At 42.8% G+C, this 14,888-nt stretch overlaps 1 protein-coding gene across 4 annotated transcripts in view; it reads right to left on the bottom strand.

Annotated features, from left to right (window-relative positions):
* arhgap24 (Rho GTPase activating protein 24) overlaps positions 1 to 14,888 on the bottom strand; it is a 545,136-nt gene that overhangs the window by 194,749 nt on the left and 335,499 nt on the right. Inside the window, exon 1 of one of the 4 annotated variants that reach the window (XM_041194129.1) lies at positions 3,552 to 3,847. The exons of the other annotated variants lie outside the window; for them this stretch is intronic. Within the exon in view, the coding sequence (XP_041050063.1) occupies positions 3,552 to 3,573 (22 nt within the window). The 5' untranslated portion in view covers positions 3,574 to 3,847. Of the gene's footprint in view, positions 1 to 3,551; positions 3,848 to 14,888 lie in introns of those variants that run through there. 4 annotated transcript variants of the gene reach the window in all.

The raw sequence follows: 14,888 nt of genomic DNA, 5'->3' as shown, positions 1-14,888 counted from the left end.
TAGCTTTCTGTTCCTTCATAGCTTCGGCAGAAATCTCAAGACAGGCGTAGGGTGAACGATTTGCCTATATGCCCACAGCTCAGTTCCGAATGCAGTGTGAGGGCATGTCTGGGAGCAGCCCCGAGCTCCCTGGGAATACTGTCTGACACATGCCAGAGGGCAGAGTGGTGTACATGTATTCAGAAAGCAGATTTTGGTGCTATCTAGCCTGTTAGGCCTAACTAGGAACTAATCAAATGGCAATTGCTATTCAAGAGCCTAGCACTGAGGCCACAACCTTTGGAAGTCTTGAATTGCCTTGAGTGATGGGATTCATTGCAGAGTGGCAGGATGCTGCTTTGATATTTTTCTTGCTCCACTGGTTAATTATCTGTCACTACTGGCATGGGTGCCTGTACCTCATAGGATATGAGCTTGTCCCTGGGATTTGGGACAGGATCATGACATTGCCAAGTGGCTGCAAGCTCTGTCCCACTGCACTTTAACTTTATGGATAAGAAAAGCCCATTGTGTGCAGGTTAGATGTATTACCTTAGAATCACAACTCAAAAAAGACACAATGCAGTTGTTGCTACATTTTTTAATATTATCACAGTAATTCTTCCTTCCTACACAATACATATATCAAAACAAACCCTCAATACTAGCGGTAATCATCTGAAATGTATGCTTGCCAACTTTGGATGTAGTCCTGGCAGTCTTATCAGTTGACCTCCCTCCTCAAATCACTCTAACCAGTCAAACAGCCATTTTTCCAACCATCTCTGATAAACTAGCAAACTAAAATGTTCGTAAATAATATTAAAAAACAATTTTTTTGAATGCCTCAATGATCTTTCTCCTGGGTTGCTTGCATCAATGTTAAGGAGATTCATTACAATGAACCTTTATTGCTTGATGCCTCCAGGGCATTCCTGAAAGGCTGGCAACTCGACAGATATAATGGGCAAAATTTAATGTTCGAGGTTCACATGTTCACATCCACTTGTTGGAAAACCAGTGTTAACCCTGCCCCTCACTGAACCTTTTTTGGGAGGCCTGATGCAATTTTGCAAGAATCCAGTTACTTCCCTGGGCAGCACTGGGCATCCTGTTGAATTAAGACCGGTGCAAGGTGGAAATCCAGCTCCCAAAAGCTGCCAGATAGAGGCTGGCAGTTCTGTAGTACTGGTAATGGTGGCCACTGCTGGCACTGAACTAGTGTTTTGGCAGGGGCTGCTGATAGATGGCTGAAGAAAGGTAAGTGGGGCAGGATACCCAGAGTACCAGGGCAGGGGACACTGGCAAAGGGGAAGGGGGGTGTCGACTGGAAGGGCTGGGGTTGCCTTCCCACAGGACACCCCCCCTCCCTCATCCTGATGTTGAATCCCTCAATTGGGCACAGAGTGCCAGAGTATATGGGACCCTTCCCTCACCCTGCTTGCCAACACACTCAGTAGGGTCTCTGCACACCACTGGTAGAATTCCAGCAGCAATGGGATGAGGCCCCAAATGGTCTCCAGGCAGAAAGGCCATCCTCCACCCTTCCTTCCCATAGCTTAATTGGGGGAGTCGGGAAGACTGTGGGGTATCTGCCTTCCTGCCTGATCAAACGACCTCTCCACCTCTGAACTTGCCTCTGGAGTTGGGGGGGTTGGGGCACAAAATTACACCCAATATCTTACTGAAATTAGATAAAAGATTTAGGGAGTGATTTTGATGCCTTCTGCCCAGCAGAAAAGGAGCGGTAGTGTTCCGAAAACTTTGGAGAATGACAATGTGGCCACTGCAATCTTCCCTTACGACATCCATCAGGAGGCCCGGGCACACAGCTGAGTCAAGCAGTAGGTTCTTTTAACATGCAAATTGGGGTCCTGTGATATACATATGATCCCATTTTTCAATTTAAGGCAGTATAGTGGATGAATCCTGGAGGCTGTTCCAGGGCACTCATTTCCGCCATCAAACTACCAACCGAACTGCAATGAGGCCCAGTCCACAAAATATACCAGCTTTTCTGCTGAGATTATCAGGCGGCTAGTCAATGCACTTCATTGCTTTCTGGCCGTAGTTCACACCAGCGGAAAATTTAGCCCTGAGGGAAGAATTTCCAATTGGGCAAGGACACAAAGTGGGCCATTTATAGATCCCGCTTGATTTTTCTTTCTATTGTGATCAGTGAAAAGTAAAATGGGGCAGCATGTATAACAGGCAGCCTATCTGCTTTCCCCACTTTTATGCCCTATCCCGGAGTTGGAAATGCTGACCATACTTCAGCATGATACATATCATTTGCATCAGATACCATAACAAACGCTCACTTTACCAATAGAATAATTCACTGAGAGACACAGTTCATTGTAGAATCAAATAAAAAGTATACCTCCCACATGGTACTGATAGCAACTCAATCAGATAAACAAGGTAAAATGGTCAGGACAGTTTGACAATTCACTGTATTTATCTGCCTCAGGCTTCTCTTTGATCTTTGTTCATTTTACCAGACTTTATTTGATCTGCTTTCTCATGCTCTATTAGCATAACTATGTTTTAGACAGATTACGACCCACACAAAAGGATCAGAAGATATCAGCTGTATTTAATGTCAAGTTGTCGTGTCAGCGATCTGTGTTAGCAGCACAGGTCAATTTTTCAATTTCAATGTAATTAATTCCCCCTTAATCTTATTATTGATGCATTGTATATTGTCCAGTATTACCCTCACACAATGCCCAGATCATTTTCTGATTACCCTAGGGTATGAGGCATAGTGAGATATTAAAAACAATAAATTGAACACATTATCTACCAAAGGAAGGAAATCAAAGTCAATATAGGCAAGTATCAATAATGTGTGTGTATGTTTTATGTGAGAACTGATTTAAAGGAACAAATTGCGAAAACTAAAACAACAGTTCCCATTCTATGCCATGTTGTGCATTAATTAGAAAAACACATGTTTAAAATCACCCTTTCACTGACTAGGTGACATTCCTCCCTCACCCTAGTAAATTCAATATTTTTAATAACCATTTTAAGCCTTTTTTTCCCTTTTAACTTCTAATAATTGTATTTTTGCCATCATCCTATAAAACACTAACCATGCCCTTTCCTTCTCATTTGAACACACCCGCAAAAGTTTCATTCATTTGGCAAAATAAAATACTGTGAACAAGAAAAGGTGTCCATTTCATTTACTGAGAACACAAGCTGAAAAATAGCACAACAGTGCTACATGGAAGGCAGATATGATGAGGGTTAATATGTTCTTTATTAGTGAATAATTTGTTTGTCATCTCATGTTTCCTGTGACTAGAAAGGGCACCCATTCCATTAGCATTAAGAAAAATTGCTATAACTACGCAAGCAAACAGATAATTTTAAAATTATGTGTTGAACCAAAACAGTAATTATCTTATATTAACGATTAACCACCTAACAGATTTGATTTAAGACCATTAATTGAAATGGCATTTAACTGCAGTTAACTGGAGTGCTGTATTGAAGAGAGTTAAATGAAGTTGTCACAGGGAATGCATCTTTCAGAGAGAAAAGTAAAAGCTTCCGCTCACCTTGAACACAAATGTGATCCATTCGAGTGGGAGAGTATTCACCATGATACCCAGCAGCAGCTGCTGCTTTGAATTTGTTGCACACAGTTCGGCATCTGTTGAAGAATATTTGTTCACTGCCGTTTCTCCCAAGACTCCATCAGACAGGATTGGGAAATCAAATGACCACTGCTGCTCTGTGGAAAGCAGGTACCCATTGCCAGCTGCCTCAAGGTCACCACAAGGTGAGCTGCACACCAGCTCTCAACTGACCAAGACTGCTCTGAGTGAGTGAGTGAGTGGGGAGGGGGAGACAACAGCTATGAAGAGGGAGTCAGCTGTGCAAAGCAGCAGCTGAGACAATGTGAAATGGGAAAAGTTGCAGGACTGTAAATCTGATAACTGACAACAGGCACACAGCCAACCTAGTGACCCACAAAGCCTCTGGGGCCAAGTGGTATAAGAATTATTTAATATTCAGATGCTGAGAATTAGATACAATAGGATTAATCTCTTGAAACCTGTTTTTTTTTGTGATGAAAGTCCATTGTGACTGTCACCAGTGCAAATTCTATCAGGCAGATTGCCACAGAGCTGCAATATTTCCTTTTTATCAAATAGGCCTTCGTGTTGCTTTGAAACAATTAAAAATTAACCAACCATCAGTTTTCTGACAGACCTTATAAAGAAAACAAATCAGTCAATATGTATATGACATCGCATGTCACATACATATCTCAACAGTGTGTTGTGAACATTACTAACTGTCAGCTAAAGGCTAAAAAGTAACAACTGAACTCAACAGAATTTTAAGCAAGAATCTCAAAAGTCATCTTTAGCATGTAAAACAAAACTAGTTTTCATACAATTATATGTTAGTGTCTGTGATAAATCAAATAGCCAAAACTAGCTTTAGATTTTTCCAACTCCCAGTCCCCTTGCAAATACTTATCATGATGGTAAGGATTAAGCAGTTGACTCGTATAGATCTTTCCATTATGCTGAAGGAAACTGTCCTTTGTGCAGCTAATATGTAGTAACTACTTGAATAGTTATCCAGTAACCAGAGATGCAAACATGCTTGGCTGAAGAGAAGTAAACAGTTCCTTCTGAAATCTCTCACTTCTGACAAGGAGACTGACCAGGCAATGGAGTTTGATGTATGCCCATGATGCAGTCAAGAGCATGGATGGGACAAGACATGCACATGTGAATTATGTTCATTATGGAGCACTCAGGAGAAGTACCCATTGTCAGCCTAGCTTCAATCCATGCTCAACAGTGACCTAATGATCAACTAGCATTTATGTTAATTTGGGGAAGATATGTGGGTCCTTCTGGAATTGTGCTTTAGATAACAAGGCAAGCAATGGGAAATTAGATCCAAGTCAGTACTTGGTGACAGACATGGTAATGCACCATGTGTTAGGCAGACGTGCAGTGTCAACAAATAATGGGCCAGCCACAGTGGGCTATTGGTGGGTCCCAATAAGCTAAACCAGTCAATGTTGGTTTAGATGTTTAGTTCCAGACCAACGCTCCAATGAGCAGCATGGTTTTACTTAGACAAGTGTTGGAAAGTTTTCCATGCAGGTTTCTAGCTTGTTAAATTCTATCAGCACCTAAGCCCATGTGTTTTTTTTGGCTCTGATCAACCTGTGCCTAATTTCTCTGGGTTTGAGATTAGTGGAATGAGTATGTACTTAATATTCAGTAAGCAGACATTCTATTACAACCTTCTGGTTTTCCTTTAAACTTTGTTATTTCCTTTAAACTTTGTTCTTGGTTTTAAAGCTGACCTGAATTAGGGGCTGTGCCTGATTTATCCCAATTTTGTTAATTTGGTTTAATTGGTTTTAACTCGAAAGAGTTACAACCTTTTGGTTTAGATGCTCTTTGGAGTGGCTTGACCAAAAGGAAAAAAAGGATCAATGTTCAAATTATTAATAATTACTACATTCAACTCAGTGTATTTGATTAATTAACATTGAAGAGGTCGCTGTAGTAGGGATATCTGTCAGAGAATGCAATGTGTGGCCCTTTCTTGTTTCAGAAAACAGCTGCAAAGCATGAAACTGTGAATTTTGAAAGAAATTCTGGTAAGTGAATAATTTGGAGAGAAAACAAGGTCCAACACATAAACCAACAACCACCACATTTCGCAACAGATGTAATTACTTTCCAATTAAAGTCGTATGATTCTTCAAAACGTAGCCAACCATTCCTCCAACACAATTTGCAGCCTCTTTGGCTTGAAAATAACCCAGATGTGCACCTAGTGGCCCTGCAGTTCGATTCATATTAAGGAAAAACTAGCGCAAACAGATGTAAGCAAACGTTTCATCTGCCGCATGTGTATCAAGGCATGGGAAAGTATGAGGAAGAGGAAGATCCTTAAAGTTAATATCACATTATTCATTGGGTTAGCAAGGATTCATTGCCTGAAGGAGCCAGGAGGAGTTTGCTGAGGAAAAGGCGCTACCCATTTGGAATGCAGCAGATCATATTTCTTTTAATTCTTTCATGATTGAGCATCAATACCAAGACCAGCATTTGTTGCCCACCCCTAATTGTCCTTGGAAAGGTGGTGGTGAACCAGCTTCCTGAACCGCTGCAGTCAATTTGGTGTAGGTGCACCCACAGTGCTGTTACGGAGGGAGTTCCAGGATTTTGACCCAGTGACAGTGAAGAAACAGCGATATATTTCCAAGTCAGGATGGTGTGAGATCTGGAGGGGAACTTGCAGGTGGCGGTGCTCACATGGATTTGTCCTTATCCTTTTGAATGGTACAGGTCATGAGTTGGGAAGATGCAGTTGAAGGAGGCTTGGCAAGTTGCTGCAATACATCTTGTAGATGGTACACACTGTTACCACTGTGCATCAGTGGTGGAGGGAGTGGATGCTGAAGGTGATGGATGGGGTGCCAATCAAGCGGGCTGCGTCATCCTGGATGGTGTCACGCTTCTTACTGCAGCTGCACTCAGCCAGGGAATAGGAGAGTATTCCATCACACTCCTGACTTGTGCTTTGTAGATGGTGGACAAGCTTTAGAGAGTCAGCTTCCATTTTCGGCAGGTGTTTCGCGCCTGAAAAAGCAGCGAGACACACGTGCTGACTCTTAGGAGGAAGGCTAGCGTATCTTATGCCCATTAGGTACTTAAGTGGACAGCAGCAGGCCTTCCTCCTGACTGAGGATCCCAGGATACAACGTCCCGCCCACTTAGAGCTGCCGGCCAGTAGCTATTGCACTCGTTAGCAGCACAGGGGAAGCCGTAGCAGCTGGTAGAACAACACCCCCAGAGTCTCAGGATCGCCAAGCAACCCAGGAAAAAGGTAAGTGATGTTGTGGGGGCCCTGCGGGGTGAGGGTCACAGGGAGAGGGGGGCCATGGGAGTAGGCAGCAAGGACAGGGAAGAGGCTGACAGCAGATGTTCCCCTGCCCCATGTCTATGTCTTAGATCATGACAGATTAGTGCAGATCAAGGAACCCCCCCACCTCCAGCTGACATGCAGCCCACACAGTTTAACCAGTCATGCAGATCGTATGTTGGCAGGCCTGCCTGAAGCTGGGAAAATTGCAATGGAGGCAGGAAGTGGCCCTTAAGTAGTTGTTAATTGGCCACTTAAGGGTCTCAAGTAGAGGCAAGACAGGAGGGTCGACCCGCCCAGAAAATAGTACAGGTGGAGGCGGGAACGTGTCGGGTATCAGTCCTGATGCCAACCCATCTAAATTTCAAGCCCTCTCACCTCCTTCCTTGTCTCGGGCAGGAGCAGAAGATTCCACCCACAAGGTGAGTTACTCATCGCAGATTCCCAGTTTCTGCTTTGGCTTTAGTTGGGTTGGCATTACAGAATAATGTCTATATTCCGCCAACATTTCTGTAGTGCTAGCTAAACCTGGCTTGACCTGCTGAAATGCTAGCCCTGATAATGATAACATTTAAATGAAAATAATCTAGAGATGGGTCTTGAAGATTTCAAGTGATGCGGCTGTGACTATTTCCTTTGGCATCTTGTTCCACTGTGGGCTTGTCTTTGGGAAGAAAGATTGTTGATGCAGTGTCCTGGAAACAAATGGTCTTCGTAGTGTGTGTGGATGGTTACCTTGTGTTTTGCCATTGCTAGACCTGCTCTTGTAGCTACAGTTATTTATATGGCTGGTCCATGTAAACACAGTAAGTCAGAAGATACATTCTGTGTCTGTGACATCTTTTGATTATCTGCTCCTATCACTGCTTGCTTGTCCCTACAACCACACCAACCCCCCCACTTCTCTCCCCCCCCAACCTTAAACCAGCTTATATTTCACCCCTCTCCTTATATTCACTCAGTTTTTCCAGGTAATTCTGTTTTTGTTTTGGATTTCCAGCATCCGCAGTTTTTTGCTTTTATCAAAAGATACATTGTCTTATAATGACAGGAGCATTACGGTATTCCCATTTGGTCCAAGATTTTAGTTTGTTTACCTATCCTAAGAGATTACATGGCTGCTGAGGGATAGGAATTTTTTGGACATGATGCTCCAGGCATCAGAGCTGTGGCATTGACTTGATGAATCAGCTGGTTTGCTGTGAGCAGATCCTAACATTAAAATTCAGCTCTTTGACTTTTAGAGCCACCTCCAGTAGGAGCCTCACCAACTGGCTTATTTGAGCACGTGGCATTATACTATCAGTGGAAAAAGAAGTTGACTGCATTTGCAAAATCTGGAAGCATTAGAAGTACTGATATAATGGGCAGAATTTTCTGCCTGTTGGGTGGGCGGGCCCAACTCAAAGATAAAAACAAAAAACTGCGGATGCTGGAAATCCAAAACAAAAACAGAATTACCTGGAAAAATTCAGCAGGTCTGGCAGCATCAGCGGAGAAGAAAAGCGTTGACATTTTACATGGGAGGGGTCACCGGTACCTGTGCAGGCAAGGGGAGGAGGGAGAGTCGGAGCCTGCACGCTTTCACGTATGCACGTGAAAGAGCTCAGAAATCTCTCTGAGGCACGGAGATTAAGTTCAATCATAAAGACGGGAAAAATAAAAAAAAATTATTCAGACCTGTGCCCTCATGTGACATTATCACATGAGCTGGGACATGTTTATTAATTTTAATAAAGCATTTTATTTAATTATTAAACCCCTCATGAAACCTCATCCCACTTGCGGATGAAGTTCCATGAAAAATGCGAAGGCCGCCTAGGCACTTCACCTGCCCGCCAACCTTAAGGTTGAATGGGCAGCCATGTTCATTAATGGCCTTAACAGGCCTTTGACAGTTCGGCAGGCGTGCAGCCAACTCCGGTGTGCACCTGCCGAACTGAAGATTGGAATGATGCACGGTGACATTGAGACGCACGCCCCACATCACTGTGCGTCTTTTTATGCATTGGCATTTGGGGACGGGCCCTACACGTCGAACAGAAGATTCTGCCTAATGCTTTGAGTCGAATATCATTCTTCTTCAGAACTGAAGGCAGGTAGAAATGTTAGGGTTTTATGTAGTTGAAACGGGGAGAGGGAAGAAGAACTAAAGGGAAGCAAAAGAATAATACTGCGGATGCTGGAAATCTGAAAGAAAAACATAAAATGCTGGAAAACCTCAGCCGGTCTGGCAGCATCTGCGGAGTGAGAAACAGAGTTAACGTTTCAAGTCCACGTGACTCTTCTTCAGAGCTAGAACTAAAGGGAAGGTCTGGGATAGCGTAGGGGGTGGGAGAGATTAAATGACAAAGACGTCATTAGAACAAAAGACAAAGAGAGTGGTAATGGCTGTAGTCAGGAAACAAAGCATTTGATCAGAGTGAGTGCCAATGGCAGAGTAATGAACAGCTCTGTCTGAAAGCAAAAACATGAAAAACAAAATTCACACTGGCACGTGGCAAAAAAAAATCAAAATGGAGGACAGAGCTCATGGTCTGAAATTGTTGAGCTCAATGTTGCGTCCAGAAGGCTGTAAAATGTCCAATCTTGTTTGAATCACTAAAGGTGAAAAACATAAAGGGTCTTTAAAGCTGACATCAATGATATCAGTAATGGCATTGCACTCCCTGAGGCAAAGGATGTGATCTTACATCTTTTATGTTAAAAGGTTCTGATGGTAGATATGACAACTTTTGCTGGGCCATAAACAAAAAAAGGCAGCTGTGAGATTTTGCAGTAAGGGACACCCATTATTTATAGCTAATTGATTCCCTGAGGGCTGACAGACTATTCTTCATGAGAAGCAAAATATTTTACCTAAATTTTCTATAATTTAATTGATGCAGGATCCATGTCGGAAAATCAGATCACTAAAATTGGAATCATTAACAACCCAATTATACTGCTGATTGAAAATTAGGCTGTAACTTTCCAACAACTATCATATATTTTGAATGTTTTCTGGTTATCACCAGTACTATAGAACGACCGCTCGTCTGCAAAAGGCACGACCAAAACAAGTTGCATTTATAAATGAATATAAAACATCTCAAGGCAATCCTAGGGTGAAAACAAGCACCAAGTTGTATGCAAGAAGTACTATTGGAGGTGGCTGAAGGCCTGGTCAAAGGGAGAGGTTTTCAGGGGCAATCACCAAAGTTAGCAGGTGCCTGAACCATATAGCCAGAAGAGTGGAATGAAGGTCAGAGAATGTTATGATCAAACTGAACAATGCTCTGGTTAGACCACATTTTGAGTACTGTGTCCTGTCTGGTCACCAAGACACAAGGGAGATATTCAGGCAGTGCAGAGACAGCGACAGGTTACTGATCTATAGGGCCTGGTTTTGCAGTTCTGGTGAATAATTTCCGGGTCCTGATCCTACATCATAATTTTTTTATTCATTCATGTGATGCGGGCATCGCTGGCTAGGCCAGCATTTATTGCTCATTCCCAATGCCCTTGTTCAGAGGGAATTTAAGAGTCAACCACATTGCTGTGGATCTGGAGTCACATGTAGGCCAGACCAGGTGAGGATGGCAGATTTCCTTCCCTAAGGGACATTGGTGAACCAGATGGGTTTTTACAACAATCAACAATGGTTTCATGGTCATCATCAGACTTTTAATTCCAGATTTTTATCAAATTCAAATTCCATCTTCTGCCATGGTGGGATTTGAACCCAAGACCCCAGAGCATTACCCTGGATCACTGGAATACTCAACCAACAATAATATCACTATGCTACCGTCTCCCTAAATCCAACTGTAAATGCCCTAATTGGGCCAGAAGTGAGCTCGACACCACATTAGTGCCAAGCATTTCCATGAGGTGGGGGCATGAGCGGCAAAGGCAAAAAGCAGCCGTGAGAGGGTCTGCCACTGCCTTAGAGAAGAGAGAAGCAACATTTTGGAGAGCCAGCAGCTTCAGCTTAGTGCAAAGGTGGCAGAGGGCCAAACAGAAGGTAATGCACATGATCCAGCGCAAGATCCCTCAGGTCTCCAAGTTTTTCACTATAAAAAAGTTGTTTAACTAAGCAGAATACAGAAGGTTCAGAAGAGAGGTAAAAAAGCAAATATGAGAAGCAAAGAGGAATTATGAAAAAAGGCTGGCAGCTAACATAAATAAAACCCCAAAGTATTCTATAGGCACATCAATAGTAAAATGGTGGTTTAAGGAGGGGTAGAGCCAATTAGTGACTAAAAAGGGGATTTACACAAAGGCAAGAGGCATGGCTGAGGTGTTAAGTGAATACTTTGCATCTGTCTTTACCTACAAGGTAGATGGTGCCCAGGCCATGGTGACAGAGGAGGAAACTCAGTCACTAGAAGGGTTTAAAATTGATGAGGAGGAGGAATTGGATAAGCTGTCAGTGCGTAAAGTTGATAAGGCACTGGGACCAGATGAGATGCATCCAAGAACGTTGAAGGAAGCAAGAGTGGAAATTGCAGAGGCACTGGCAATAATCTTTCAATGTTCGCTGGATTCGGGGAAGGTGCCGTAGGACTGGAGAATTGTAAACGTTACACCCTTGTTCAAAAAAGGTTGTAAGGATCTGCCCTGCAATTACAGACCAGTCAGTTTAACTTCGGTGATGGGGAAACTTCTAGAAACAATTATTAGGGATAGAATTAATCGTCACATGGAAAATGTGGATTGATTCGGAAGAGTTAGCATGGATTTATTAAAGGAAAATCATGTCTAACTAATTTGTTGGAGTTTTTTGAAGAGGTATCAGAGGTGGTTGATGATGGCAAGGCCATTGATGTGGTGTATGTGGACTTCCAAAAGGGGTTCAATATAGTGCCACACAACATACTTGTGAGGAAAGTTATAGGTCATGGAATAAAATGGACAGTAATGATGTGGATACAAAATTGGCTGAAGGATAGGAAACAGAGAGTAATGGTTAATGGGTATTTGTCAGGCTGGAAGGAGGCTTGTGGTGGAGTTCCCCAGGGGTTGTATTTGGATTCTTGTTTTTCCTGATATATATAAGTGATTGAGATCTTAGTGTGCAGGGGACAATTTCAAAGTTTGCGGATGACACAAAACTGGGGAGAATTGTAAACTGTGAGGAGGACAGTGTAGAACTTCAAAAGGACAGAGACACATTGATTGTGTGGGCAGATAGGTGGCAGATGAAGTTCAATGCGGAGCAGTGTGAGGTGATGCATTTTGATACAAAGTGCATGGAGAGACAGTATAAAATAAAGGATACTATTCTAAAGGGTGTGCAGGAGCAAAGAGACCTGGGTGTATATGTATGTAAGTCATTAAAGGTGGCAGGACAGATAGATAGTGCTGTTTCTAAAGCATACAGTATTCTAGGCTTCATTAACAGGAGCATTGAGTATAAGAGCAGGGAGGTTTTGATGAACTTATATAAGACACTGGTTAGACCTCAGCTGGAGTATTGTGTACATTCCTGAGCTCCACACTATAGGAAGGATGTGAACGGATTGGAGACAGTGCATAAGAGGTTTACGAGAATGATTTCAGGGATGAGACACTTCAGTTATGAGGAAAAATTGGAGAAGTTGGGACTGTTTTCCTTAGAGAAGAGGAGGGCTAAGAGGAGACTTGATAGAAATTTTCAAAATCATGAGGGGTCGGGACAGAGTAGATAGGAGAAACTGTTCTTGCTCATAAATGGATCGAGAACCAGACGGCACAGTTTTAAAGTGTTTAAAAGTAGCAAATGTGAGGTGAGAAAAAACTTTGTCACCCAGTGAGCACTGCCTGGTAGTGTGGTGGAGGCAGGTTTGACTGAGGCATTCAAGAGAGCATTGGATGATTATTTAAATAGAAACAATGTGCAGGGTTACGGGGAAAAGGTTGGAGATTGGCACCAAGTTAAAATGCTCAGGGAGCCGGTGCAGACACAATGGGCCGAATGGCCTTCTTCTGCACCATAACAATTCTGCAGTTCTGTGATACTGTGATTTTAATTTCTGTCCACATTGAGCCCAACAGCTGTGCACAAGCCTGCATCAGACTGTTCAAGTTCGATGATTTATAAATTCAAATAGCCTCCTTGCCTTCGCCAGCCTGTTAACAGGTCTCAATAGGCCATTAATTGGAGTTGAGTGGGTCCCCTGCCCTCCCTCTGAAAATTGCGTCACATTCCGGTGGCCGCAGGATGCAGTGCCATCCTCTTGGAACGCGATTTTCAAATCATACCTTTGATAATTATGGTTTTATTTAGTGTGTAATGTACCTTTAAGAATAATACGCGTTAGGCAAGATCACATGATCTGTAGTAACTAAGAGGAGAGCAGCACGGGCTACCTCAGAATTCAGTGTAGAGATGGAGTTGGAGTTGAAAGTACACATGTAGTTGCTGCTAAATATATTGTAAATAAACTTAGGCCAGCACTTTCTGTTTGGCGTACAGGGGCGGGACTCGCACACCGACGCTTAAAATGAGGCGTGGTGACGACGGTTGTGCGTCCCAACATCACTGCGCATCATTCCGATCTTTCATTCGGCGGGCACGCCCTAGAGTCAGCTGTGCGCCTGCTGAACTGTCAAAGGCCCTATTAAGACCATTGATAAACTAATTAACCAATTTGACCTTAAGGTTGGAGGGCAGGCAGTTTTCATGAAATCTCATCCACAGGTGGGATGAGGTTTCATGAAGGGTTTATGAAATTAAGAAATATTTTTTGAACATTTTCTAAATATATCCCAGCTAATGTGACACTGTCACATGAGGGCACATGTGTAAATGATTTTTCACTTTCTTTATTTTGAAGTTTCATTTTGAACTTTAACTCCCTGAGGCAGCTCCGTGCCTCAGGGAGATTTATGCGCTCCTTCGCACGCAGGTCCCGACTCTCCCTCCTCCCCTGCCCGCACAGGTAGCGCTGAGCATTACTGGGTGTGTGTCATGCTGGGCGGGTCTTAATTGGCCCGCCCATGTAAAATGGTGGCACGCAGCCAATCGCGGGCGGTAATTGATTCCTCACCTGCTCCCGACCGGCCGGTCCAATGGGGAGAAAACTCTCCCCTTAAAGTTTCCACCCAAGATGTGCCTGCTGATCAACTCCATCATTAATAGTACAACTCGGCCACCCTACAACAATACCCACAGTCGTTCCCACCTCGATGGAAATTGAAAATCCAGCCCATAGAATCAGTGGCTCAAGTTATGAGGATAAAATGAAAAAAAAATGGCTGTTTAACCTATTTAAAATAGCTTTTTTTTTTTAAAACTGGGCTTTTTGGTCTAAGAGGTCTAACATTTTATGGGAAAATATAAGGTACTTCACAGTGGAGAAAAAGTAAATGTAGGAAGTTATTTGAAAGCAAACTGCGTGACTTTCAGATGAGTAGCAGAGGAGCCAAACTGATAATCCAATGGGCTGACTGCAGGGTATATCTCCACGAATAGGCTAGGATAGATATGGCATATGTCACATAATTTTTGAGAGCTTATGTCAATGGTCAGCTTTTACTTTGCCAACTCTAATTGACAAAAGTTTTAATTTTTCCACATTTCAAGGGATGAATTTTTTTTCAGAGAGCACCTTTATAAAGCATAAGACATTTAAACTATTCCAGTCAATTTGGTTAATCCTTTTAAAATGACAAAAAACTAATGGCAAAATTCATAGCCAAAGACAATATGGGGAATAATTCATTTGCATGGCGGTGCTATGCAGAAGTATATCTGTTCAGCAGGACAGGCAGTTCCAGGGGTTGCTGCGTACACGGCATATGGGAATCAACGCAAGTCTGCGTTGAGTGAATTTTCTGCCACTTCTTTTGGTTGACTGTCAATAACAAAAAATGATCAAACTCAAAATGACCAACGAGAGAGGGAGAGAAGAACAACGGCATTAGTTTTGGTTTACTGCAGCAGAGAGACAGATCAGACACAATGGGATGAATGGCCTCTTTCTATGGTCTAAACAAACATGGTTCTGTGGTACTAATAGCAA

Source organism: Carcharodon carcharias, chromosome 1 (genome assembly GCF_017639515.1).
Source record: "Carcharodon carcharias isolate sCarCar2 chromosome 1, sCarCar2.pri, whole genome shotgun sequence".
Classification (NCBI taxonomy): domain Eukaryota; kingdom Metazoa; phylum Chordata; class Chondrichthyes; order Lamniformes; family Lamnidae; genus Carcharodon; species Carcharodon carcharias.
This window is presented reverse-complemented; position numbering and strand designations above follow the sequence as displayed.